The sequence below is a fragment of the Parasteatoda tepidariorum genome, chromosome 1, assembly GCF_982258835.1.
Source record: "Parasteatoda tepidariorum strain Cologne lab strain chromosome 1, Ptep-v5.0, whole genome shotgun sequence".
Lineage (NCBI taxonomy): Eukaryota > Metazoa > Arthropoda > Arachnida > Araneae > Theridiidae > Parasteatoda > Parasteatoda tepidariorum.
The window spans coordinates 81,704,281-81,731,235 of NC_141755.1; the positions used below are offsets into that span (position 1 = coordinate 81,704,281).

The 26,955-nt window shown below is 28.8% G+C and overlaps 2 protein-coding genes and 1 non-coding gene across 3 annotated transcripts; all 3 read left to right on the top strand.

Annotated features, from left to right (window-relative positions):
* Positions 1 to 884: 884 nt before the first annotated feature.
* asrij (OCIA domain-containing protein asrij) lies at positions 885 to 16,421 on the top strand. The gene is made up of 8 exons (XM_016070834.4): positions 885 to 1,237; positions 2,100 to 2,175; positions 2,258 to 2,311; positions 2,479 to 2,526; positions 3,973 to 4,102; positions 6,340 to 6,515; positions 8,905 to 9,102; positions 16,223 to 16,421. Exons 1-8 carry the CDS (start codon positions 1,169 to 1,171, stop codon positions 16,273 to 16,275), a joined length of 804 nt encoding a protein of 267 aa, XP_015926320.3. The 5' UTR covers positions 885 to 1,168; the 3' UTR covers positions 16,276 to 16,421.
* Positions 16,422 to 20,264: 3,843 nt separating this feature from the next.
* On the top strand, positions 20,265 to 20,338 carry TRNAN-GUU (transfer RNA asparagine (anticodon GUU)). The gene has a single exon. It is a non-coding gene; the product is annotated as a tRNA-Asn (tRNA).
* A 382-nt stretch (positions 20,339 to 20,720) lies between these two features.
* LOC107453853 (replication termination factor 2) lies at positions 20,721 to 22,394 on the top strand. The gene has a single exon (XM_016070827.4). It carries the CDS (start codon positions 20,952 to 20,954, stop codon positions 21,918 to 21,920), a length of 969 nt encoding a protein of 322 aa, XP_015926313.3. The 5' UTR covers positions 20,721 to 20,951; the 3' UTR covers positions 21,921 to 22,394.
* Positions 22,395 to 26,955: the final 4,561 nt, after the last annotated feature.

A 26,955-nucleotide genomic window follows, 5' to 3' on the forward strand; every position in this document is an offset into this window, starting at 1 on the left:
CCCCAATTAGGCTAAGTCGGGCCCTGTTGACCACTCTTTCAAGGAACACCATATTTGGTGAGCCAACATTACTACCTTCCCCAGCACGGACGTATATAAGGGGGTGTCCATGGGGTCCGGACCCCCTCCACCTTAGCTTGAGTTTTTTTTTTAATATCCATATTTTCAAATATCGCATAGAACTATTTATAATATACATCTTGCCTTGAAAAATAATTTTTTTAAGAAATATCTGGAAAAAAAATTTTCGTTTGCACCTTACAAAAGCTGAAGAATCCCTGGCTTTGCATGTTTCATTGAGCAAAAGAAACGAAAGTTTCATCGAGAAAGTTCCGACGAAATTGTAAATAAGTTATCAACAAGGCGCAAAAGATTAAATTTATTACTTTAAGCAATTAACATTTTTCTGTACTCTTTCATCATTGTTTTCCACAATAAACAAATATTTTACACTCCTGTATGATTACTGAAATGTATGATTAATATAATGGAAATTCTCGACCCCCCCCCCATGTGAAAGCTATAGCTACGTCCGTGCTCCCCAGTAAGAATGGCGGAAAGTACAGAAAGGAAGGAATGGAAAGAACTCCTAGGTCTGTGATTGGGATTCGAACCCGAGACATTCTGACAGGAGGTCGACTTCCTGACCGTCATACAGACATGTCAGTGAAAATAAGAACTTTATTGGTGATTTTTTGCATATGCGATAGTACGATCATGCTCGTCTTATTCGCTCATGCGTCTGGGGCAATCGCATCTGGTGTGAATGTCTCCTTTACCCCAAGCAGGTTCTCATATTTCCTCGACGGCCGTCAGAGATGCGTGAACTAAATACAGTGAGAATAGCCTTAAAAATAAAATTAAAGTATGGGAGTTGTGCTGTTGAACGAGAAAAAAAGTAGGCGGAAGTGTTTATAGTTTTATTAATAGTTGAATTGTTCGTAATATCTTTGAGTAGTACATATCGTTTACTCAGGTCAGGTTGAATAAATATTTTGCGTTTGAATATCAGGAGTAATTTATAAACTGACAAAACGAGTTTAATCGATGCGAAAAAGAGAATGAACACAATTTAAATATGACCCTTATATTTATTTACACCTGATCTGATACTCATTATACCGATTGTTATATAAAGCATATTAATATTTTCGAAATAATTAATCAAATGGATTCTCAAGTTGGATATCACGAGAGTAGGGGTGGGGATTCTAATCCTCCTCCCGAAAAAATGAAAGTAATGAGCAATACTAGTTGAATAAAATATTTTTTTACGAATTCAATATAAAATTGCGTTTCAATTTATTTGAGAACTTTCATAAGTTACAAAAACATTGCAAAAAAAATTTAATTTGTCTTTCTATTTTACTCTGAGTTTTATACAATACTTAATAATAAACGGTGATACGTAATTCTGAGTTTATTAATAATGAAGGTGTTTCTATTTTAGTTTTAATTCTTATACTTATAAAAAATTTATGTTTAAATAAATTTCGCCGGTTTACAAATATTGCTAATTTTCTTTTTAAGCACTATTTTAATTTTTCAAAAACTTTGACAGAAAATTGAAAAATAAATTTTCTCTAATAATTTAAAACTCGTATTAGCTAAATATCAAAAAATTTATTCAAATAAATAAATTAATAAAAATTTATTCGAATCAAATACAGTATATATATAGTACATATTACAGTATATATAATATATAGTACAAGTATTGTCTTGTGCTACAGATAATTATGTTAAATTTACACAATGCATAGAAGAGTAACTGGTATAGTTAAGAAAGATTACTGCTTAGTTCTCTTTAATTTACGAGGAATTATTTTTGTGTTGTTATATGTCACATCAACTACAATTGTCAAGGTGCCAAATGTATTCTAAACTGATATGAGATATTTCTGCATGAGTATTGCAGAACTTTATTAAAAACCTAATATAATAATTTGAATTAAAACAAAGAGATATGAAGTTTAAAACTTAAAAGCTTTAAGTCTGGTTAAAGTTTTAAGTAAAATGAAAATAAGTGCCATTTCAAGATCATATTTATAATTTGTTTGTGTGATTTCTTACAATTTTATGTTTCTGTGTATTTTTAGATGACAGAAATGCAGTTAAATAAAACAGAATTAATGTTATTGCGTGAATGTAATAGAGAAAGTTTTTATTACAGATGTAAGTAAAATGTTACATAGAATTTATACGTTAAATACTTATTAGATATAATATGTAATTCTTCTTTTTTTTAAAAAATTAGGTTTGCCATTTGCATTTTTTGGTATGGCTGCTACATATTATGCTGTTAAAACTGGTAAACACACGTATTATTTTTCTTTCATCTTTTGCTCACGGCTGGCACAACAAGTGAACCAGAATAACAGGTTTCACTACAGAAGCGTCGTAAACAAAAGGTTAATTTATAAAAGAAATATCGTTTGAGTTTTGTATAAATTTTTTACAAGTTTTATTATATTTTAGGTTATTTAAGAGGCCATCCGAAATTTGGACCAGCTTTCAAAATGACAGGTAAGAAAAATAAAAATACAGTCACTGACTGATACAGTGTTATAAAGTTTCTATATAAAATTTACGTTATTTTGTATTGAAAGATTCATGAGGATTATAAAGATTTATTTGTTTCAGGATTTACTTTATTTCATTTTATTGAAAATTTTAGTTTAAGACTGAAAATTTTCTTTGTAAGGCTAATGTTCTGGTAGATAGTGTATGTTGCATTTCAGAAATGAATTTGAGTACTAGCTGTGATGTGAAGATATTAGTTATTGATATGTAAAATGTTTTTTGAAGTGTAGTCAAAATTTTCTGAAAGTTAAATAATTTTGTTTGGTATGGAGAAAATTGTCGTTGAAGTTTTGTGGGGAAAGCAATACTATGTGTGAAGGGTACTATTTAGGCAGATGTTGAAAATCCTAACAGAGCTTATCTATACAAGATTTTGTTAAATAATGGCAGGACCGTGATAGCTCAATGGTTAAGGAATCAGGCTTTGATCGGGAAGGGCTTTGGTTCGACCCTCACCTCTGCTAAAAGCTATCGAGTTCATGCGATATACGTGCTCATAAAATCTGTGAAATCAAAAATCTTGTGATCATTCACTGAGCATGTGTACAGGGATCTGGAAAATTTTTTATTCTCCTTCTGATCTATGTCAAAATTGTGAAAGAGGCCTTACAAATGAATGGTGCTGTCATCTGCTCAGGAAGTTCTGAACAAAGACGTGCTTTCACCCTTGCTAAACAAAAAGAACACATTTCTTACTTAATTCGCCAAAAGAAAAAGTCAAAATAGCCAATGGCTAGCTTGCTTGGCTTGTCCAAATGTAAAAAGAAACAATAACATTAAGTAGTAGCGCTAACAGTTTGAATATAATGAGGACATTTAGATTATTAAAGAAGGTGAAAAGTGTTGGAATGCAATGTCGTTTATTAATATAGCATATTGCAAGAAAATTTAAAACAATTTTAACAAACAATTTTTTTTTTTTTAAAAAAAGGTCAACATCTACTTCCATATAATTTTCTTAACTGTAAGCCCTCACAATTGCAGATACACAGAAATATTTTCTTTTGGTTTATGGAGATAAATATGTGTGTACACATAAAATTCTATTTTAGAAACTGTTGAGTATCTTTCAGTGCAAAACATATTCGCCATTTTAGTTTCGAAAGTTATTGCCATCTCTTACCTGTGCTGTTATGTAATAATATTAGAATGAAGTTTTAATGTTGGTGAAACAAGATAAAAATTTCTGCTAGCAACTTTTCCTTTTTAGATTTATTAGTTATTTTAATCTGTCTTTCACAAATGTCTTAATACTGATTTTGACAAATTATGTTTTAATATTTTCGATTTTATTGTTATTATATTTCATCAATTTTTTAAAATTGAAGTGTTAAAAACATTATTAAGCATTTTTTTAAAAATATTATCTTAAATTGAATATCATTGCAGGTGCTGCATTTGCTGGATGGTTTTTAGGTAAATTTTCTTATCGAGGCATATGCGAAGATAAGTTTCTAAATCTTGAAAATAGCGCCATTGGTAATGCTATACGAAAAAAGAGAGGATATCAGCTGAAAGGGTAGGTTTATTTCTTCTATGACAGCTTTTGGGTTTTTGATTAATATTGTATTTTTTAGGTTTTTCCATTAAATAAAATCTTTGGTTATTCATCTTTTGTATACTTTTCTCAAGATATAAGTCACAACAATGTTAACTGCTACAAATTTTTCTTAATTTCAGAATATTTCAGTTCCAGTTACCAAATTATGGAAAACTTTTGAAAACTGTGAAAAAGTTTCATTTTTTAAATAACTCTATATTTTTTGGTTCATACCTTTTTTCCTGTTTTATTTTATTTTCCAATTTGAAGGTAAATTATTATTTTCCTAACAATCTACTTGTTTTTTTAGTAATTAAATTCTAAATAATCAATCATGTTTGAATAAAAGTAGCTTAAAAATTATGTCTGCTATTACATTAAAATATCACTACTTATTAGCAATTATGAGAATAATTACATCTGTACATTATTATGTAAATATTTATATCATAAAAACTTGTGTCTGCTATTACACAAAAACATCAGTACAGGTTAGCAATTATGTAAATCATATACAGACTCAAACTTTGCATTGGCAGTTTGGTTTTTAAGCAGCTCACATATTTTTTGTTATTGATTTTCTTGTAGATTATTAGTTTAATGCCAGATTTCTTCTGAACATTATACTATTAAATTTAAATATAATGATAAAGCTGGGACCAATGCTATTCGCTTATTAAATCAGGTTGCTTGTTCAGCCATAGTTGTCTAAATTTATCTAAACTGAATGCTCTAAAGTGCAAAAAGGAATTAGAAAATCTTAAGAAAAATTTTTTTGTTTCTTACTTACACTAAAAAGAAATAAATATATTGTCTTTTTTATGAAGAATTATACCATAAATCAGAGTTATGTTTATAACAACACAGTTTTATACAGGTTTTTTAACATTAAACCAAACAAATTTACAATTTTATAAAAATTCAAATTTCCTTATTAAACTTGCGATCTCGTTAAATGCAATAAATAAGTTTGATTGTGTTACACAAAATTATTAACAGTCTAAATATAAAAAATGAATTTTCAAAAATGCTCAACATAAATTTTATAAAATTAATTTTTTAACATAAATGTAGTTATAACAATGTTCGAGAAAAATTATAAACATACTAGTATTGTTTTATTCGTTATTGTATGTGAATTTTTTAAAAATATTTTTTGGTTGTTGGAATATATCATTCTTTGTTTCATCTTTTAGAAAAATAATTCTATATGGTACAGCACAGTTATCTTAATTTGTTTTTGAAATTTAAATTCAATTTATGCAAGTTGAACTTTAAACTGATCATTAGTAAAATGTTTGTTACTTGCTTCACACCTAATTTTTTTAAAAAATAATCATAGTCTATTCATTGTTTGTTATTCTGATGTTTGGTTTTACACTAAGCATTCAATTATTTGACATAATTAGTTATTCCATACACTTCCCACTTTCTTCTGAATGTTTTGGCAAAGAGACAGTTATCATTAATTCTGAAAAAAAGATTATACAATTATTTTAAGTACATACATTTAGTGAACTGTAAAAAGATAGTATAATAGCCTTACATTATGCTACTGATTCTTTATATGCAAATATATTCAATGTTTATGTAATTCTTATTCCTTTTCATTGAAATTTGTTGCATACGTTATATTTTTCTCAACATGACCTCCATTTTAAACATGGTGTGTAGCGTTTTTAAAAAGTGCATAAAGGTGCTTATTTTCGATTTTCGTTTTTTGAAAGCCCTTAAAGGTGCTTTTTTCATTGGGTGTTTTTAAAAAGTGCTTAATTTTCTCTTTTCGAAAGTGAGATTTTTTTATTTACCATGTCGATTTCCGCCACATATGCAAAAGCGTGGTTTACACATTGTTCTATTCAATGTTTTCACAATTCAATCTAACACAATGCATTTTGGCGTACCTTCAGTTCAAAAGATTCCAATTGCAGGCTTCATTTTCCGCCCTCTGAAATCGAACTGAAAAATCTCTCTATCTTTTTGTGGTGAATCAAAGGAATGGTGATCAAGAAAAGAGTTTTTTTTTCTATCAGAAACTTAGTTATTTTATCATGATCATGTAAACTCTATGAAAAGTATTTTGCATTTTGTTAATGTATATAGTGCTTAAAAGTATTCTTTTGGTGCTTAAAAAGTACTTAAAAGGTGCTTATTTTTTGTTGAAAGATTTGGCTACGCACCCTATTAAAACTTGTTTATTTTACCTTTTATTTTAGAGATGAGAGTGAAGCAAATCTGTCTTTTAGAACTGTTGAAGATTACTCTACAGTTAAAGATAATAATCAAGCTTCATATTCTGGTGGGGATTTCCATTCAAGTTCAGGTTCTTTGAATTTTGACAGAAATGAGCCATCAGTAGAGTTAGATGATAGAGATAGGCCATCATTAGATAGTAAGTACAGTCAATTCGCTATAACTCAAAGTACGATAACTCGAATATTACTATAACTCGATTTTTTTATGAGGTCCCGACCCTTTTATCTTCAATTTCATGTTAATTATTCTCGATTACTCGAATTTTACTCCCTTTAACTCGATTTTTTGTGTGGATCTTTTGAAGCAAAAAAAAAAAAAAAAAAAAAAACCTAGGAGCTGATATCTTGCCCCTTCCTTTGCAACACACACACACAATGTCTTTCCACTCTTCATGGAGAAGCTAAAGCTGTCCCTCTTGTAGTATGTGAACAATGGTTAAATGAGACGTTACCAAATTTACTTAAAGGATACAGTTAAAATGATGTTTTCAATATTGATGAAATGGGTTTATTTTTTAAATTTCTTCCAAATAAGACTATGATGTTTAAGGATGAAAACTGCTCAGGGGGTAAAATGAGCAAGGAACGTTTGACTGTCCTTGGAGGAAATGCATCTGGGACAGAGAAATTGCCCTTAGTTGTTATCGGAAAATACCGAAATCCCCGATGTTTCAAGAATGTAAAAACGTATCCTTTGGATTACAAGTCTAACAAAAAGTTTTGGATGACATCAGTTTTATTTGAAGATTATGTAAGAAAATTGGATCGGAAATTCTTCGATAAAAAAAAGAAAAGTGATACTCTTTATGGATATATGCACAACGCATAGTGATCTACCTAATTTGAAAACAGTAAACTTGCAGTTTCTCCCGCCAAACACAACAGCAAAGTTGCAGCCGATGGACCAGGGTATCATAAAGTGCTTCAAACAGTCTTATCGTAAATGGCTTGTCAGAAAAATGATCTTAATTTTTTTAAGCATTTAGAAGATTTGTAATTAATAAATAAGCATTAATTAAATAATCCGACAATATTTTGAAAGTCCAAAACCGAAACTAACGGTAAGTCGAACTTCCGATATGTCGAAGTTTTTCGTCAGTCCTATCAGATTCGAGTTATCGCGAATTCACTGTAGATAAGTGGTGATTTGTTTTTGCTTTTAAGTTTTTGTTCCCATTTTGTTTATTAACATCCAAATATTCTGAGAAGTTAAACAATCTGAAACTGGGGGAACTTGAATAATTTTATCGAAATTGAAAGTATAATTATAAATTAAAACTTGTGTTTAATATTTTTTTGACTGGTAAATTTAATTTGTTGATTGTAGTATTTTTCATTGTATTATTAGTATCATTGTATTATTAGTATGTAGTTCATATTATTAGTATGTATTATCTATTATTAGCATGCATTACATAGTATTTTCAGTATATTTTATTGTATTATGAAACATTAATTATATTTTATATAACAGTGCTAATTGTAGTTCATTTTTTTATAAATATTTTGGGAATGCAGTTATCAAATTTAAGGAATCCAAAATGAAAATCCTTCCCATTAGTTTTTTTTTTTAAATTATTCAAATTTTAATAGATTATTTAATTTTTTTTTTGTTATTAAAAACTTTTAGTTTATTCTCATTTTTATTGTAAAATAATTTTTTTTAAAAGAAGTAAAAATCCATAGATTATTTAAAATTTTATTCTATTTTCAATAATGTTGGAAAAATAACATTTGCTTAAGCAAACATGTCATGTTGTCATTGTATAAAGTTGTTCTTTAATTGCTAAGAAGCTTGGACAAATTTATTCAATTTTTTTTTTAAAATTAAAATTTCAGAAAAGTTTGTTATCCTCTGAAAAACAATGAAGTGTAATCTCACATTGGGTTTAGGACTAGTAGTAAAAAGATTACTTAGACCTTTTCTATATTTTTGTTAATTATAACTTTTGAAGGAAAATAATATATTTTATTTTTATGGTTTAAGTTTTCATTGTTCTCTAAATTTATTTCCTACTCATGAAATTAAAAAATTGTTTTATGTAATAAATGTCATGTAAATTTACTCTTCACACTTTTATAACTTACTGTGCTTCTGCTATTAATACATTAAATGATGCAAAAAAATTGTACTTAAAATATATGCTATGTTTATTTAAAGATTATTTCATTTAGAGATTTTATTTTCTCTAACAATTCTTAATTTGAATTTATATGAAAAATAAAACTCACTGTTGTAATGATAAAAACATTTTATGGTTGTGTACTCTTAAAATACCTTTTGGTTTTATATTGTGATGCAATTTCTCAGTCAACAACATTATTCAATAATATTATGCTGCATAATTTGTTGACTAATCTGTAATTTTACATTTTTTAACAATAAATTTTTTTTTCTTTGAATTTTAAATATTTTTTTGAATTTTAAGTTACAAAGCTTTTTTTTTCTTCTAAAATTTTGATTTGACTTTCTAAAGTTATTAAATTTATATCTAATACAATATTTTATTATAAAAATTTGTTTAGGTAACCAAAGTTTACCTGATGAATCACAATCAGTTAGACAATCTACCACTTACGATGAGTTACGAAGGAAAAATAGGGAAGACTATGAAAATCGCCAATATCGCCAAGCAGAGGTTCCAAAATCAGATACTTATCGCCGACCATGGAATCCTAATGTTTCAGAACCCCTAAGAAGAACTAGTAATAATCCTCAAGATGGTAATAAATTTTGAATGTTGACAATTTTTTAAAATTAAGTTATCTAGGTTAAATATTTTTTTGCCTTTAAAAAAATATAAACATTGTTCTACATCTTTTTAAATCTTTCTAAAGTACATAAAGACGACATTTCTCCTTCATTTTCGCATCTCTTTCTTCTCATACATTTTCTCTTTCTAAATTACAGAAAGAAACTTGTTTTAAGAAATTTTAAAAAATGATGGTTGCACATTCTTAGTATATCAGTAAATGTATTAATAATATTTATGTAAACATTATTAAAAGTTAAGAATAAGGACAATGCTCTGTTGCACTGTTATTTTAAAGTAAATGGTTATTAAAATTTCCATGGTCTTTGAATTTTTTTTAATTTATAAAATGCAGGTTAAATAAAATATGTTTGCAGCCATTGTAAGAGTAGATAAATTATGTTTTTTTTTTCTATGAGGCTTTAATGTATTTTGCACTATAAAAATTACCAATAATTCAATGGAAAAAAGTGTTTACATCAGAAAAGTAGGTTGGATTATTTTTATTGCTATATATTGTTAATAACTAATTATTTTTGAATTTTATTACAACTAAATTATTTCATAGCTCTTCTCTATAACTGTATTGTTTCAATTTTAAACCAATGATATATTTTTGTTGATAAAATTTGCCTTTTAATGTAAAGTGCAAAATTTCAATTCTGCATAAAATTTTTCCTTTGCAGTTGTTATTAAACAAATTCAACCTATTGCTGCAAAAGATACTGCTTTTACACTTTATGATGGGGCTTCTTTTTATTCTTTTATCAAAGCTTTACTGAATATGTTCCTTGTTATGAATTGAGTTTGACATATTTAACTGAGTATTCAGTATAATATATTCAGTCTGTGTTGACTTAGACTGTGTCTGTCACTGATGACTGACAGTGTAAAATATGATATAAGACAAAAAAATTTGCATCAACTTAAGTGAATGCTGTATATTTATTTAAAATTCCATTAGTAGTGCAGTTTGGATTTGCTATACCACAATATAAGCGTTTCTAAGCAGCACACATTGCCTGATAAGGATTTCCTTAAAAATACACTGAAAAATATAAAAATGACAACCGAAGCTGACGTCTTCAGGGGGTACCAGCCCCGGAATCTGTAAAACGCAAAACCCTTTCTATCGAGAGAGCTCGACAAATGTCTAGAAATTGCTCTCTCTGTACCCCAAAGGTTTTGCAAAACCTTTGAGAAGAGAGAAAAGAGAATACAAAATACAAAGGTAAAATACATAAACATTGTATTCTCTTTTCTCAGAGGTTTTGCAAAAAGTCCAGGAAGAGAGAAAAGAGAATACAAAATACAAAAGTGAAATACATAAATATTGTATTCTCTTTTCTCTCTTCTCAAAGGTTTTGCAAAAAGTCCAGGAAGAGGGAAAGGAGAATACAAAAGTGAAATACATAAATATTGTATTCTCTTTTCTCTCTTCTCAAAGGTTTTGCAAAAAGTCCAGGAAGAGAGAAAAGAGAATACAAAAGTGAAATACATAAATATTGTATTCTCTCTTTTCAAAGGTTTTGCAAAGAGTCCAGGAAGAGAGAAAAGAGAATACAAAATACAAAAGTTAAATACATAAACATTGTATTCTCTTTTTTCTCTTCCTGAACTTTTTGCAAAACCTTTGGGTAGAGAGAGAGAGAGAGAGAGCAATTTTTAGACATCATTAGTCTTGCTCTGAGGTTAGAAAAAGTTTTGTGTTTTTATGACTTCTGGGACTGGTATCCCCTGACGGTTGTCGTGACAATTTAAGGGATAATTGAAATATATCCAATAGATAAAATTTATATTAAACAAAACCCAAGTTCGGTCAGATTAGGATTGAAGCAATGTGTCTAAGAAACTAGAGAAGACAATCAATAACCATTAAATTAAAAAAAATACAATTTTATTTAATAAGATATTAGCTAATTATTAATAACACGAATATAGTATATTTACCAGGAGGTATTAAAAATGAGGTGAGGCAATGAGGAGGAGGCCTAGAAAATTGACAAGAGAAAAACAATATTTAAAACATATTCTCACCATCTTCTGCGGGGGGGGGGGGTTGTCTTCCTTCTCGCCTTTTTGGTCAACCGTTCGTTCTCGCCTTCCATTCGTCTTCACTCTTTTTTTCCCTTCCTCGTCCTCAGGAAACCTCGGTCCCCTTTCCATTGGTTGGGGTCCTTCTCCAACGAGGGTCCTAGCTAGATCCCCACCCGCAGATTATTGGCTAAGAAACCTAAAAGAAATCAAGACCGACAGGGTCCCGACTACCTGGCGACTGCTCAGGCCTCCCTCCTTTACAATAAACCTTCTTTTAATTGCCTATGTCACTACTACATCTCACCCCTTCCTTAACAAAAAACAAAAAAAAAAACAAAAAAATGTATACATAGATAATTATACTTGCTGAACAGCAATTATACTTGCAATTATACTCAATCAGCATAGAAAGGAAGGAAAAAAAATTTAACATTAAAAACATTAATTTTAAAAATTAAACACATCAACACAACTATTATCACATATAAGTTAATCTCAATCGTCTGAAAAAAAGTTAGATATCAAAGATGGAATAGCACAATCACTGTCTATCTATGATCGATAAGAGTCACTTCCCATTGACATCGTCGCTCACAAAGAATTGTCAAAAATAATTATTAGTTCAGTGAGATGTTCACTTTTTTGTTGAATGAGTCCCTCTTTATGCTTCTCGAACCCCTTCGCGTTTTCGGTATCTTTTTCTTCTTACACACCTGCTGTACACAAAGGGTTAGACTTTCCTTCTGTCAGCCTGCACTTGATGACTCTATCCCCACCTTTCTGGACGTTCGTTGTTTCGGGCGCCGCTCACTACAGGTGCTCCATATCATCGCCAAAAGTCCTATGCAGATGGCTTTCTACTCCTTTCATTCATACGTTATGACTTTCCGTCATCTGAGATTTTCTGACCTTTGGTCAGAGGAATTTGAGGCGCCAAAGGACCTAGGCGTGTAGTCTGACTATCACTCCTGTCATATTTTTCAACAAATCTGAAATTTTGGGGAGTGGAACGGGTGACAACTCTATTACCGAATTCAATGCTCTTAAATCTAATGCGAGGCGGTATTTAACTTCCTTTGTTTTATCTTCCGATCGTTTCTTCACTAATAAAATTGGTGAAGCCCACATACTATCTGTTTTTTCTATTATTCCCGCCTGCTCTAATTCTTCTAATTGTTTTCTTAACTCCGGCTGCAATTTAAAAGGCACGGGATATGGTTTCGATGTTATGGGTTTGTTACAATTTACATTTATTCTTGTCTTAACGACGTCTGCTTTCCCTAATGATTTAAATGATTTTGAAAACACATCATAATACTTTGATAACATAGCTGACAACTGTTCTTTCTGATTAGGCTCCAAATGGTTTAAATTAAAATCCTTTAAATTAAACTCCGATTTCCTTACTTTTTTAACATCTTCCGAAACATTCTGAATAACATTTATGTGAGTTTTCTTATTTTCGTCCTTTGGAATGTTTTCAACATTAATAATATCGATATCATGTTCGAGATGCCCCATTTTCATCTGTTTATTTATCGTTACAGCCCTTTCAGAATAATTTGTGATAGCTATGGCTATTTCACCATTTTTAGTTTTTACTACTGCTTCTTCTGTGTTTAAAGGTAACTTTAATATTTTTGGCGTAAACAAATAATCTTTATCCTCAATTGTATCTCGAGGTCTTAAAACTACAAATTCCGTATTGTGACCCTCAATTTTTATCTTATTCTTACTTAACATAACTATGCTATTTACGCACTTTTCTTCGCTTGTCCCAATACTAATTACAACATTTCCTATTTTTATACAATTACTTCTTGTATCGATTATTAATTTATATTTTCTCATAGTAGGATACCCTAAAATCGCGTCATAATGCACAAATTTATTTCTAGTAACATAAAAAATATCAGATATTTGAACCTCCCCTAAATTAAACTGTAGTTTAACACACGCTACATATTTTATTTCCTCTCCAGTCAATGAGCGGATATCCGTTCCTTTCCTATCCATTTGTATTTCACAAAACTTTTCTAATTCATTATATTTTTGTTCACTTAACAAATTAACTGCCGCTCCCGTATCTACTAGCATTTTACATTCTGTGTATGCATTATGATCCATGACTTGATCTTCATTTATTCTATGTAAACATTTTCCTACGATTAATGGTATTTTATATTCGCTACTTATTGCCGATACATTCGGTATTATTTTGGTACTATTTTTACTCCCTTGATTTAATTGTGAGTTTTTTGTACAATTCTTATAATCTATCAATTTGCAAATATCTTTATTGACTGTTACATTTCCTGATATACCCTTCTCGATGATTTTCTTATCTTTTACCTCCTCTACAACTGATTTAACCTCAGTCATCTGCTCCCGAGGATTTTCGAAGCAGGCGCTTAGTTTAAATACCGATTATTGCCCCTGTACGACCCTCTACTTCTATTGATGCTACCCCGTTGATGTTGATTAGTTGGCCTATTCGCGAAAGCGCTCTGCTCCTCAACCATTCCACGCCTACTCTGCGGGTTATAATTGCTGCGCTGAAAGCGATCGTTTATTGCTCGCTCTCTATTGTTTGCTGCTCTATTTAGAGTACTGCAAACTTTTTGCAACTCAAAACAATCCTTAGCGAAATGATTATTTTTTCCGCAATACATGCAAAACATATGATTTGAAGGGGCCAAAGATTGATGGTTTGTCGGCTGTTCAGGAGTTGCATGCATGTTGTTTACTCCGACTGCGTTAATTCTCAACCTAGCAAACATTTCGCTGGCAGATTGACATTTTAATGCTGTTTCGACGGCCTCGTTAAAATTATCCGGTCCTTTTAACACAACCTCTCTTTGCAATTCTGGTAATATCCCTTCAATAAATTTTGTTAATAGGATTTTGTCTAACATTTGACTAGCTTCTTGAGATATTACGTTACTTGCCCCCATAAACTGTGTTCCTGCTCTCTTAATTCTTTCTGCAAAATCCCTCACTGACTCATGCTCTCTCATGGCCATGTTGGCGAATTGTAAGTTTAATTCAATTAATGATTGCTTCTTTGTAAAATGATCCTGAAATTTGTTTTTTACTTGCGTATAAACATTACAATTAATTAAATCCGTATCCAAAATTAGAAATTGCCTTGCCGCACCCGTGCATTTTGCTTTTAATATCGTTGCCTTCTCATGTTCGTCCCAGCCTGCCATTTCTGATATTTGGTCAAACTGAGAAAAAAAGAAAGTGGTCGTCTCTTTGTCTCCATCGAAAGGAGGAATTAAATTTGAAAAATTCAGGTTTATTTGTCGTTGCGGTTGTATATTCTCCGAGCTTCTTCCTGCTGTTAATCCTGACGGATCTGTCCTATTCAACGCTATTTCTGGGGTGTTACTTAATTGTGAATCATTTGGTTTATTATTGTTAGCCATTTTTCTCGTTATTGCGCCCACATACATGAATCTTTGCACTATTTAATTACTATATACATAATTCGATTAATTATACATATAAAATTAGTCACTATTTAAATAATAGTCAAATATTTTATTCATATAAGGTAAGTATTCTATTTCTTTTCTTTAGAACATTTCCTTAAAAACAGTCAGTAAACAAACTAATCGAACATCCTCTATTCATTCTAGTTGTAAATTTTTAGTAAATTGTAATCTCAAAAAAAAATTTTTTTTACGAGTATGCATTCACATATATGAGAAAATGAAATGACTAAATAGTATAAACAATTAATTACAATAATTAACAATTCCTAACCTTCATCTCTTACCTTCTTAATCACACTACTTCAATCATCAAACATCCTTTTTAGAAAAGAAGTCACGGCACCAATTTAATGTCGTGACAATTTAAGGGATAATTGAAATATATCCAATAGATAAAATTTATATTAAACAAAACCCAAGTTCGGTCAGATTAGGATTGAAGCAATGTGTCTAAGAAACTAGAGAAGACAATCAATAACCATTAAATTAAAAAAAATACAATTTTATTTAATAAGATATTAGCTAATTATTAATAACACGAATATAGTATACTTACCAGGAGGTATTAAAAATGAGGTGAGGCAATGAGGAGGAGGCCTAGAAAATTGACAAGAGAAAAACAATATTTAAAACATATTCTCACCATCTTCTGCGGGGGGGGTTGTCTTCCTTCTCGCCTTTTTGGTCAACCGTTCGTTCTCGCCTTCCATTCGTCTTCACTCTTTTTTTCCCTTCCTCGTCCTCAGGAAACCTCGGTCCCCTTTCCATTGGTTGGGGTCCTTCTCCAACGAGGGTCCTAGCTAGATCCCCACCCGCAGATTATTGGCTAAGAAACCTAAAAGAAATCAAGACCGACAGGGTCCCGACTACCTGGCGACTGCTCAGGCCTCCCTCCTTTACAATAAACCTTCTTTTAATTGCCTATGTCACTACTACAACGGTGTCAGCTTCGGTTGTCATTTTTATATTTTTCATTGTTTTCTTCTTTAAAATTTTCAATTGGTTTCAATTTTCTTATGGAATTTCTACTGCATTGCGCAACTTTCCTTTGGAATTGTAGTATTTAACTGCTGCATACATGATTTTAGATTTCTATTTTTGTTACCTAAAAATACTCATGGCACTTATTGCTTTAATGATGGAAACTATTTAATAGAATTAAAAATAAAATCATAAAAATGGACGATTGCATTTAAAAATAATTATAGTTTCTGTGTAATATAATAATGCATTTGTGTCAGTAAAATTCTAATAATTTGATAAGAAAATATTAGCCTCATGGTAGTTGATTTATTTCATTTTCTAAAAGTTAATTTTTATTTTTTGAATTCCATGGCATCGCTCAGAATTAATCTCGATCATAGTGAATAGCTTTCTAGTGCAAATTGCTTTTTAATTACATAAAAATTTTCTAAAATTTGTTTTTGTAACAAAATCCAAAATTTGTGAAGCTTGCATTTGGCTAATCACATATGCCCAACAATCTTAATTATATTCATCATATATCATATTCTATATCATATTTTATTCTATATTTCTTTTTTTTATTTTTAGATAATTCAAGGAATACATATGGTGATTCATGGGACAATCCAAAATTTTCATAGAAGAGCATAGGTTTACTTAAACTGTAATTTGTTTTGTTCATTGCTAATAAATAAATACTAACAGAAATATCTATGATTAGAAGATATCTTATGGTGCTTAATTATGTAAAGTATGCATTAAAATAAAAGTAAAGGAATACCTCTGATTTGTTTTTCATCTCATAAATTTGTAACCTCTATTGTGCATAGGTTTTAATATTCTACATATTTTGCCTCTTATTAAGATAAATTAATAACAAATATTGAAGTTTTTATGCAAATATGTTTAAGAACCTTATATGATTAGAAAAAATACAAAATGATGCTGATTTTACACTATTTATTTTATTAACAAAATTTGTTGTACTGAACGTTCATCTAATAAAAGAAAGCTTAGAATTATTAATTATAATTTCTTAAATTTTGTCAATGTTTCATTCCTTCACCTTATGATTTGATATTTGAGCTAAATTTTTATTATGTTTCCTACCACACATTCGAAATCTCCAAGGATTAATGTTAAGTAACTGGTTTTCCCTGTGAGAAAGCTAGCAACTTGTTTCTCAAACTGGTTTCTACTAACAACTAAAGGGATTATTTTTTTCCCTCTAATTTTTTTTCTCTTACAAATCGGCTATGGAGTGAATAACAATTAATTTGTAATATGCTTCATTTTATAATATACTTAGCATTTCCTAGTAAAGTAGTATTTAGTTGTACAAGTGCTTAAATGAAAACAATTTATAACTTGTTTTGCATTATTATGCCTTTCAGATGAGAAGTTTGTAGCAGTTATATGATAATATAATGACTTTCAAAATTAGTACAAAAATTATCCTAATTGGATTTTCAAATTGTATAGCAGTGTAAATATTTAACAGAATCAAAACTTTTATTTACATTTTCATAAATATATACAAATTGACAGTTTGTTAATCTTTTTACTCTTAAGATTTGAGAAAGCAATTACATAAAATTTCAAACATTATTTTGATACATTTGAATATGTTTTACACAATTTTATATTTTAAAATTAACAACAGTAATAGTATTTTAATTTTTTTTATTTAAATTGCAATGCAATAAAGCAATTGATTCCATGATCATTTCTTGCTATTGTAAAGAAAACAAATTAAGATTGTATCATGTCTTTTATATACTTCATTACATTTCTTATTTAATTTTTTTTTTTAAAGTACTCTGGCTGTAAAAGGATTAAAGAGTTTTGTTTATACCTTAATTTTCTATATAATTTTACTTTAAAATTAAAAACATTGTTGATAGGATTTTCAATTAGTTCTGATAACTCAAGTTAATTTCTAATTTACTAAAATGTTTAACTGAGTACTTAGGAATCATTTTGTCTGAACTTGTCAGGGTTGATGTCAAAGCTTACAAATTCTTATTGTAGTATCAGAACAAGGCTTTTTATTTATTAAAGTTCTACATCCCAGAAACTGTTCTATATGTTCTCAGAAAAATTCTTTTGTCTTTTATATACCGAAAAAACATGTAAAATATGCTTTATCCTAATTGGTCAAGAGCAGAAATGATAGGAAAACCCCAGAATAGAGAGAACAGGGATAAGCCAGGGAATTTCTCCAATTTTGAAAAATAAAGAAAATCTCTGGGAATTTAATTAAAATACCAATGAAAAAGGCCATGAGGAAGGAATTATGTTAAAGGGGGAAATTTTTTTCTTCTTTAATTTAATATAAATTCTGAAAGATTTTATTCCTGACCTAAGCTTAATTTATATTAATACCCAAATCGATGCTAACTAATGTTTTTTCTTTATTAATGTATTTATAAATTACACAAATATAATTGAAGAATATAATTTTATTCCCAACTTAGATGGCAAATTTTATACTATGTTTTATGTGCCCAACTGGCACAAAACAGAAAAATTGATAGTAAAATTTATGCCAACAGTTACAAAAATTAAGGAAATTTGACAAAAAGCTGTCTGAAAAATATCATAGAAAAGTGATGAAATTTTCTTTTTTTTTTGTGTGTTTCTCCACCTTGAATAAAATAAAATCATTCTGATTAGCACCTTTATACATAATAAAATAAAATTAATAATACTTCAGGTTTTTCATGTCATTATTTTTGCATTTTCTTTGTTGTAAGCTTTAAATATATATATATTTTTTTAACTTTTAAATGGAAGTAATTTATGATTCATTGCTTAAAAATTTCTTATTTTCTCAGAATGAATTTGTTACATTTTTTATCTAAATATATGGTAGAGAGAAAGAGATTCCAGAAATCGACTAATTTAAAAAATTATTTGTCCTAAGAATCTATTGAATTAACTTGAGAGTTTGGCCCTATAAAAACATTAACCTTAAATCTTTTACTTTTAAAAGTAAGGAGCTTTAGGGGTCTATCAGTTGAGGGTCAATGAAAATACAAAAATTTTAGGACACAGACCAATTCTTAGGAATGAGCATGCTATGGAATGGAAAGAAGAATGTTAAATATTTTTTACTGTTTTTATGTTGAAGTTTACTAAAATATTAGGCACCAGTTAAAATTTTATGATGCCTGGAATTTGTAGACCATTATTGGCTTTTTTATTTTCGGCAGTTAAAAAGTTTCACCTTAGTTGTGGTAGTTTAGTTGTTATTACTATTTTTTATTATCTTTATTTATTTAGAATTAAAAAATATATATTTATAGTTAAAGAATCTAATCTTTAATAAAATAATATATGATATCATTTAACAATATCATATCAGGAAAGTGTCTAAATATATAAAAACAAACAAAAACTATGTGCCTTTGAGAAAAAAAAGATTTTTATTTGGAAAACATGTGTGTTTTTTATTTGTTCAGAAGATAACTATTAAATATTTTAAACTATTTATTAGGTAAAAAATAATATATATACAACTAATATTCAAATTCCTACAACTCTAAGAATACCTTTTCTTTTTGGAGTTTCACATGCCTTTTGATTTTAAAATAGCTTAATTTTCATGGTGATGCTTAACATCAACTAATTGCTACTAGAAATTTAAATCTTGCATGGTATCAGAAAATAATATAGGCCTGTTATTATTTATATAAAAATAAATAAATAACTGTTATAAATTAAAATTAATTTGTTTTAAAGAAAAAGGAAAATAAATTAATAATATGTATGTTTTTTTTTGTTTGAAACTCTTGTTTAAGAATGTTTACCTTTTCATTTTCAACTCCATTTTTTTTTGTCACAAAAGAGAACTTTTTTATTTGCAAAATACTGTATATTTACTTACACCAATCCACTGATTTGCCCAGCTATTCACATGTTTTACTTAACAGTGTTTCTAATGGGTATCTAGCAAGATCTCTAGTAGTCCAGGAGATATTGGATTGTAAAACTATTTCAAGAACAGGTTTTACTGCTTTTATTGTGAGACAATTACACTTGTCTAGTATATTGCATTTTGTGAATAGTATTTCTTCTTACTTTTGTCATGAACTAAAAGAAAGACGAGTGACAGTAAATGGCTCTTAATAGAATATCATTTTTATGTCTCCAAGCTAAATAAAAAAAAGTCAACAGTTGAGTAAAAATGTCTAATTTTTGCATTATTAAAAATTTTCAGAAATTAATAAATGTTTTATAATAATAATAGTTTTGGTTGCTTATTTGAATTTATATAATATATTTGATTTCAAAATTACACAAAAAATACTTTTTTTTCTCCTTCATAAGAGGGCACTAAATACCCTTAAATAGGGTAAATCAATGTTTTGTGATTATGTATTCTAAATTTATCTCTGTAATTTTTGGTAGTTATTGGAAAATATTTAAATAGTATATGAAATAAATTTTCAGCAGTTGACTTATCACAATGAATATTGTTTTACAATAAATTAACCTTGTTATATTTTTTGTAATGTTAAAAAAAAAGGAAAATATGTTTTAATTAGCAAGCTGAATATTAGTGAAATCCTTAAAATTAAAAGTTATTTGCAATTATATTTATTTTTTGTTTTTCGGTAGTAGTACCGCCTCCGTGGCGCAATTGGCTAGCGCGTTCGGCTGTTAACCGAAAGGTTGGTGGTTCGAGCCCACCCGGGGGCGTATATTTTTTAATATAATTAATCCATCATAATTTGTATCTAGGTTATTTTTTTAGATAATAAAATTTTTTACGGAAAGAACAATGATGCATTAAATAAGTATTACATTAATAAAAAATTTATATTAATTGAAACACTAAAAAAAATACATACAGTAAGATAGTTTTTCGAAAAATAATTTAGTAGAATCTCTTTACTAAGCTTTATGGTTTTCTCGTGTCAACTAACCATAAGATGGCAGCACTATTTCTATTTTTCGAAGTCTGACACGATCTTAGAACCTGAATCAACATTTGCTTTGATTGGTTAAAAGTTTAAAACTCCGCCTACAGAAATTATGCGATTTATATGTTGCCATTTCTCAAAGTATAATAATTTCTACCAAATATTCCTTCCTTAATGCGTCTGATACATCTAAACTTTTAACACAAGTTTACTAACGTAAACAAATAATTGTTATGTGACTTGTTGCTGGTCAAATTCTATAATAATTACGTAATTTATACAATTTTTCATCGAATTTTATCTTTTCAATTGTAAGTTTATAATAATATATTACTGCTTATTGACAGAAAAGATTCAACTTATTCTGATTACTCTTTATTTTTGTCGACATGGGTTGTGATGGTGGCACCATTCCTCGACGTGATGAACTTGTCCGTCAAAAAAAGAAACCTGAACAAAAAGATAAAAATGCTGAAAATGTAGCGAAATGGAAACACTGTGCAATTACTCAGGAGCCTCTTCGAAAGCCAATTGTTGCATGTGAACTAGGTAAACTATACAATAAAGAGGCTGTTATCGAGCACATTCTGAATAAGGAAGCGGCTGCTACCTCTGAAAATGCTGGACACATTGCCCGATTGGCTGACATCAAGGAGCTGAATCTAACTGAAAAACCAGGTTTCGAAGTAAATAAAAACCAAAAAGGTGATGAATACGTCGATTTTCACGATTCCAGATACATTTGCCCAGTTACAGGACTCGATATGAATGGTAAACAAAGATTTTACCTGATGTGGAAATGTGGTTGCGTTCTTTCCGAAAGAGCTGTAAAGGAAGTGAAATCAGATACTTGCCATAAGTGTGGAAAACCAGCCACAGAAGATGATCTCATCATTCTAAATGGCACAGACGAGGAGACAGAGGTTTTGCGAGAGAAGATGGTGGAGAGAAGACGTGTAGCGAAACTAGAAAAAAAGAAAAAGAAGAAGGCTTCTGCAGCTGAAGGTGCTCCATTGGAGAAAAAGATTAAAGTAGAAACGTCTGAAGATAGTTCAAGTGGTTATAGCTCTGAAGATGTAAGAATTAAAAAAGAACAAGAAGAGGGAATTGATCAGAAACCTGGCACTTCTGGAGTCAAGACCACCAAGTTAATAAATGGTGTCAAAGCTGAAAATAAATCTCGAAAGGATAAGGAAACATCTAAAAATGTGTTTTTGCCAGACAAAGCTAAAAAGTCTTACAGTATTGCGAAGGATCCTACCGCAAGTGCTGCATATAAATCATTGTTCACGTCTTCAAAAGCTGCAAAACAGCAAGAGAAGGCACACTGGGTAACTCACAATCCTTTGTATTTTTAAATACATTTGGAACAGATATCAGAAATAGTACTTCATTTAAGGATTTCCTTAATTTAATAAGAATTTAGACTTTATTTCATTAACAAAGCTATTCTAGCAGTTTTTTTGAAAAAGACAGGTGTTTAAATCAAAGATTCTTTCCTAACCTGATCTTCAAAGAAAAATTTGTTTCTATTTCTAAGCTTCTTGATAGGTTTTAAAACAGGCCTTGAATGAAAATTTTTTTGAGTTATTTAAAAAATATTCTAACAGATTTGAATTTTTAATAATTCTGCAAACTTAGAAAATAAACTCATCACTTTATGTCATGAATTCAATGTTTTGTGGAATTGAATTCAGTTCTAATGTAATTTTGGTATAAATAACAGAAAGTTTTTTAAATTCTTTATCTAAAAATATTATTGAAAGTATGTAGCATTATTTAATTTGTTTGTTTTTATGTATTTTACAACATTAAAGAAAAGTTTTATGTTTTCTATTGTTTAATATTGATTGAATGGTTGTTTTAGGTTAATACTCAGTTTCATCATAAAGATAATTTGTGTTACACAAGTTTATCTTATATTCGTACAAAATAGTTATGAATAACATCAAATTTCCAGAAATGATTTTGACACAAATATGAATTCTTACTACAGTTGATGCTGTTATTTGCATATTAAGTGAATGCTTTTTAAATGTTTGTGAAGGATATATTGTATATTTTCAAAACTCTTATTTTCTTTTTCCAAAATTGTATTGGCAGAAGTCGAAGGGAATTTTTTTTTCCAACCAATAAATCACACATGCTGGTTTTGAACTCTTTAGTTATTGAGAGAATCATACCGGTGTTATTATTTTCATAAACAGCGTAAATGACTGGCTTTTTAATAATTCAATAATTTTATAAAAAAGAAACTTATGTAATAATATTTCCTCAAGTAACTTATATTTAGGTGACTTAGTGGTCGTTTGCTTATTTATTATTTCATTTTTTGAAGTTTTGTATTTTCTGAACTTTAGATTTTTTACTTTCATCTCTGATTTTGAAAATGTTCGATTCCAATAGAAAAACACAGTAATATCGTAGTATTTTTAAATGGTGAATTGAGGATTCATCCACTAACCTATTTTTGTACAAAACTATTAAGTTGGTGAGATGATTCTGAACGCAATCGATATGCATGCTTAAGAAAATGGCCAAAACTCAAAAGGTGTATTTAAGAAACTTGAAACAGTAAAAAATGTCCCTCTTCAATGTTCAACCAAAATTTAACAATTAAATGTAGGAATTTAACTAAACTACTTTTCTTTCTTTATTACTAACTTTTCTTTCTTTCTTTAAACATTTAAAGACCTTATAAAAAACTGTTGACTTATCTTCAAAAAAGACAAATTTAATAAAATGTATTTAGTGATTTATGCAAATGAATAGGGTTCACGCCAGTACGGCGAAAATCGTTACCACATGTTCTACAAATGTCACTGGGCGACAAATTTGTTGCTTTATAAATAATATATTTCAAATTTACAAAATAGTAACGATAAATTTTTTTTGCATCGAATTCCATGCATTTAAAAAATTTTTTTATTGTTTTACGCATGATATAAAATTCAAATCGCTGAAAGTATCTGGTACAAAAATTTTCACGAGTGAATGTTGAAATTTTAAATTTGCATGTTGATGTTGTGTTGTGCTTTGTATTCATGTACTGAAAATATATTTTTTCATCAATAAAATAATATGTTTCGCTCTTTCAGAATTGACTTTTATAATTTCTGGATAATTATTTTTAATATAATATTTTCGTAGTTCTCAGTTTCTCTCATTTATTAATTTATTTGGTTATTGCATTTTAGTCTCTGTGTTGAATCTATTTTCTAATATTTTTATATTATTTTAGCTTTTTCACTTAATTTTAATAAATATTAATCTTCAATCATTATGGGGTAATGAACCTAATTAGTTATAGTTATTTAGATAGCAATTAATATTTTGTGATGTGTACCATAACATGAATTATGTAATTGCGAAGTTCGATTTTTTTCTCAAGTTTGTGGACCATGTTAAATTTTTGAACTAGTAAATGAATACCTTGTTGGGCCACTAAATTTTCATTACTTGTGTGAACCCTACAAATGAACAATATCACAATGCAAATTTATTTGGTTTAATTTATTAATTATTTTAAAAAAGAACAGTATAAAATATGTTAGAAATATTTAATCAAATGCTATGTTAATTTTTTTTAAACGCACCTTATCTCCATTTGTTGAATTATGTAATTTGAGTTGCGTTTATGTATTTCTAAACACGCCTTTTAAGTCATGTCCATTTTTTTAAATGTGTATTTTGAGCTGTTTCCATTTCTTAATTATACATTTTAAGCTGTGTCCATTTTCTTAAACAGGCATTTTGAGTGTCTATTTTTTTAAACATGTATTTTCTGTTTTGTCCAGAATCAAAATCTCACTGACAATATATACTGCATTTTCTTTTTTTAACAGTATTGAAACCTTATTTAAAAATAATTTGATTAGGATGGTTTTGAACTCTGTTGTTACAAATTTTGCTTGTTTCTTCACGTCACACTCGAGCTGTAAAATGAGCTATTGGCGATGGTCAGGGAAACATCCCTGAGGATGATCCAAAGACATGCCATCACAATTTTAATCCTCTGTGGAGGGGATCACTCCCCTGCTTTGGTAGCGTACAAAGTTGAGTACTTTACGGTAGAGCAGTTTAAAGAAGACCGATACTGCACACCCTCGGTCCCTTCGTAGCCTGATCAAAGTGGTCACTCACCCGCACACTGACCGCAGTCAATTATGCTTGACTTTGGTGTTCTACTGGGACAATCAGTTCACTGAGGAACCTGTTACAAATTTTAATTAAATATTAGTATGAGGGAATATTAATTGATACAGGTTATTTTTTTTAATGCAAGAACAGTTACTGTAAAATTTATATATATATATTGGTCTCAAACTATTATAAGTTGTTAGGGCTAAATTATTAAAATTATATAAAAAACTGTTAAAACTTTGTTTCAAATGAAGAATGCTGAAACTTAAAATATTTTACTACTGTTTTGGAATAAAATTTGCCTTCATTATGCTTAACTCTAGAAAATTATATATTATTTTTAGTTTGTCCTTTGCTGTCTTTGTTTTTGGTTCACTAAAATTTCTACTTTAATTATTGGTATATGTTCATAGATGTGTACATATTAGTTTAATATCAAATTTATTTTGAAACTTGGTGATAATAAATCCTCGTTTCAAAAATAAAATGTCTTGCTCACTTGACTTTATCTGTCATTGATCTATGAAATCTCATTATGGCTTGTATTTTTTTCTTCATTTATAAAGTAACTAATAGCTGTTTTTTGTATTAAAAGAAGAAAAAAAATTAGACTTGTTAAAATTTGTTTCGATGGGAAAACTTTAGAGGCTTAAAAATATTTATTATAAGCTACATAAGGCTTTCCCATTTTATTTTTTTTATTGCTAAAAAAGTCTTGCATCTTGATTTGTTAAAGCCAGCATTTAAGAATAATAAAAATGAAGAGCTCCTTTTTTTGTATTTAAAAATCTTAAATTGTAATTAAAAAAAAAATACTCTTACTAAAAAGTAAATTAGTTTCAAGATAATGTAAAATGTAGATATATAAAACCTTAAAAAAGCCAATACTAACATATGTATCTGGAACCTGGGTTTTATCCAACTAAGATGAAAATATATTAAGAAATTTAAAGTGAGAATAATTAGAAGGATTTATGGAGCCATTAATGAAAATAATACATGGAGAAAAAAATACAACCATTAAATATCAAAATTAATTATAGGAAAAAACACCTTAAGATTTTTCAGGGGAGAGAGTGAACTCTCCCCTGATAAATCTTATTAAAAATTATTCTAAAAAAATTATTCTTAAAAATTATTCTATTGTTATTATTCTAAAGAAGGCCAAAGCTTACCAAGCATTGTGGCATTAAAAAAAAATCTTAAATTGTATTTTGTAGAATCAACTTAACCCTTTGTAACTCAACAACTCTGATTTAAGAAATATTTACGCGTGTGTTAGAATACATCATATTAAGCGTGTAAAAAAAATTAAGACCCTAAAATTAAAAATTTATTGATAAAAAGCATTTGTTGAACATCTCCAATATCGTGAAAAATAGCACAAAAGTTCCAATATATTTAAAACTTCATGTGAAAAATTTTGAAATTGTTGTTTTTATGGTAACAAGGTCTCACACCACATTTTTCAATCCCTCCTTAGCCAAATATACAATTAAGGGGATTGTTGTAAAAAAATTGTATATCCTGCAATTATGTCGTGGAACAATTCTTGCTAAACGCATTATAATATTGGCAGCTGCACCAAGACTTGGTTCCCCCGAGTTTGCAATATTTAGTTCGATTTTATAGGTAATTCCACCTCATTATAGGATTGAATTTTCATGTATGTTGCAGATATGTAACGCGGTGATACAAAGGGTTAAATTTTGCAATATGCATGCTACCTGCCTTGTGAAAAAAAGCCTGAATATATGTTAGAAGAAATTTAATTAGAAATAAAAGTTCTCCTGATAAAAGAAATGTTACCTCTTTTAAAAAATATTTTATCTAAAAAAAAGTAAATTAGGGCCAATAATTTTTTTCTAAATGAAACAGAAGAACTTATGAATTGTAGTCCATATCTCAAATTATACCAAATATAAAGCAAAACATTATCAAAACTGTAAGTTACAATTATTAAGTTTAGTGCTTATGTTTATTATATTAATGTCTACTAAGTTAAAAAAGATGATTCATGTTGAAAATTCCCAAGAGTTGTTTTAGCAAAATCTAATTGAAACATTACAAAATAAATAAATTAAACAAATTTCTTCATTTTTTTAAAAGCATTTATTTTCTTTTTAAAAAAATAAACAATCTATAAAAATGGCATTTAATAGTGGCTCAATTAAGTTAATGTATCTAAATGAAACAATGCATTTTATCTTGGGAGGAATTATTTTCTGCAAGATATTTTCAATCTTTCTG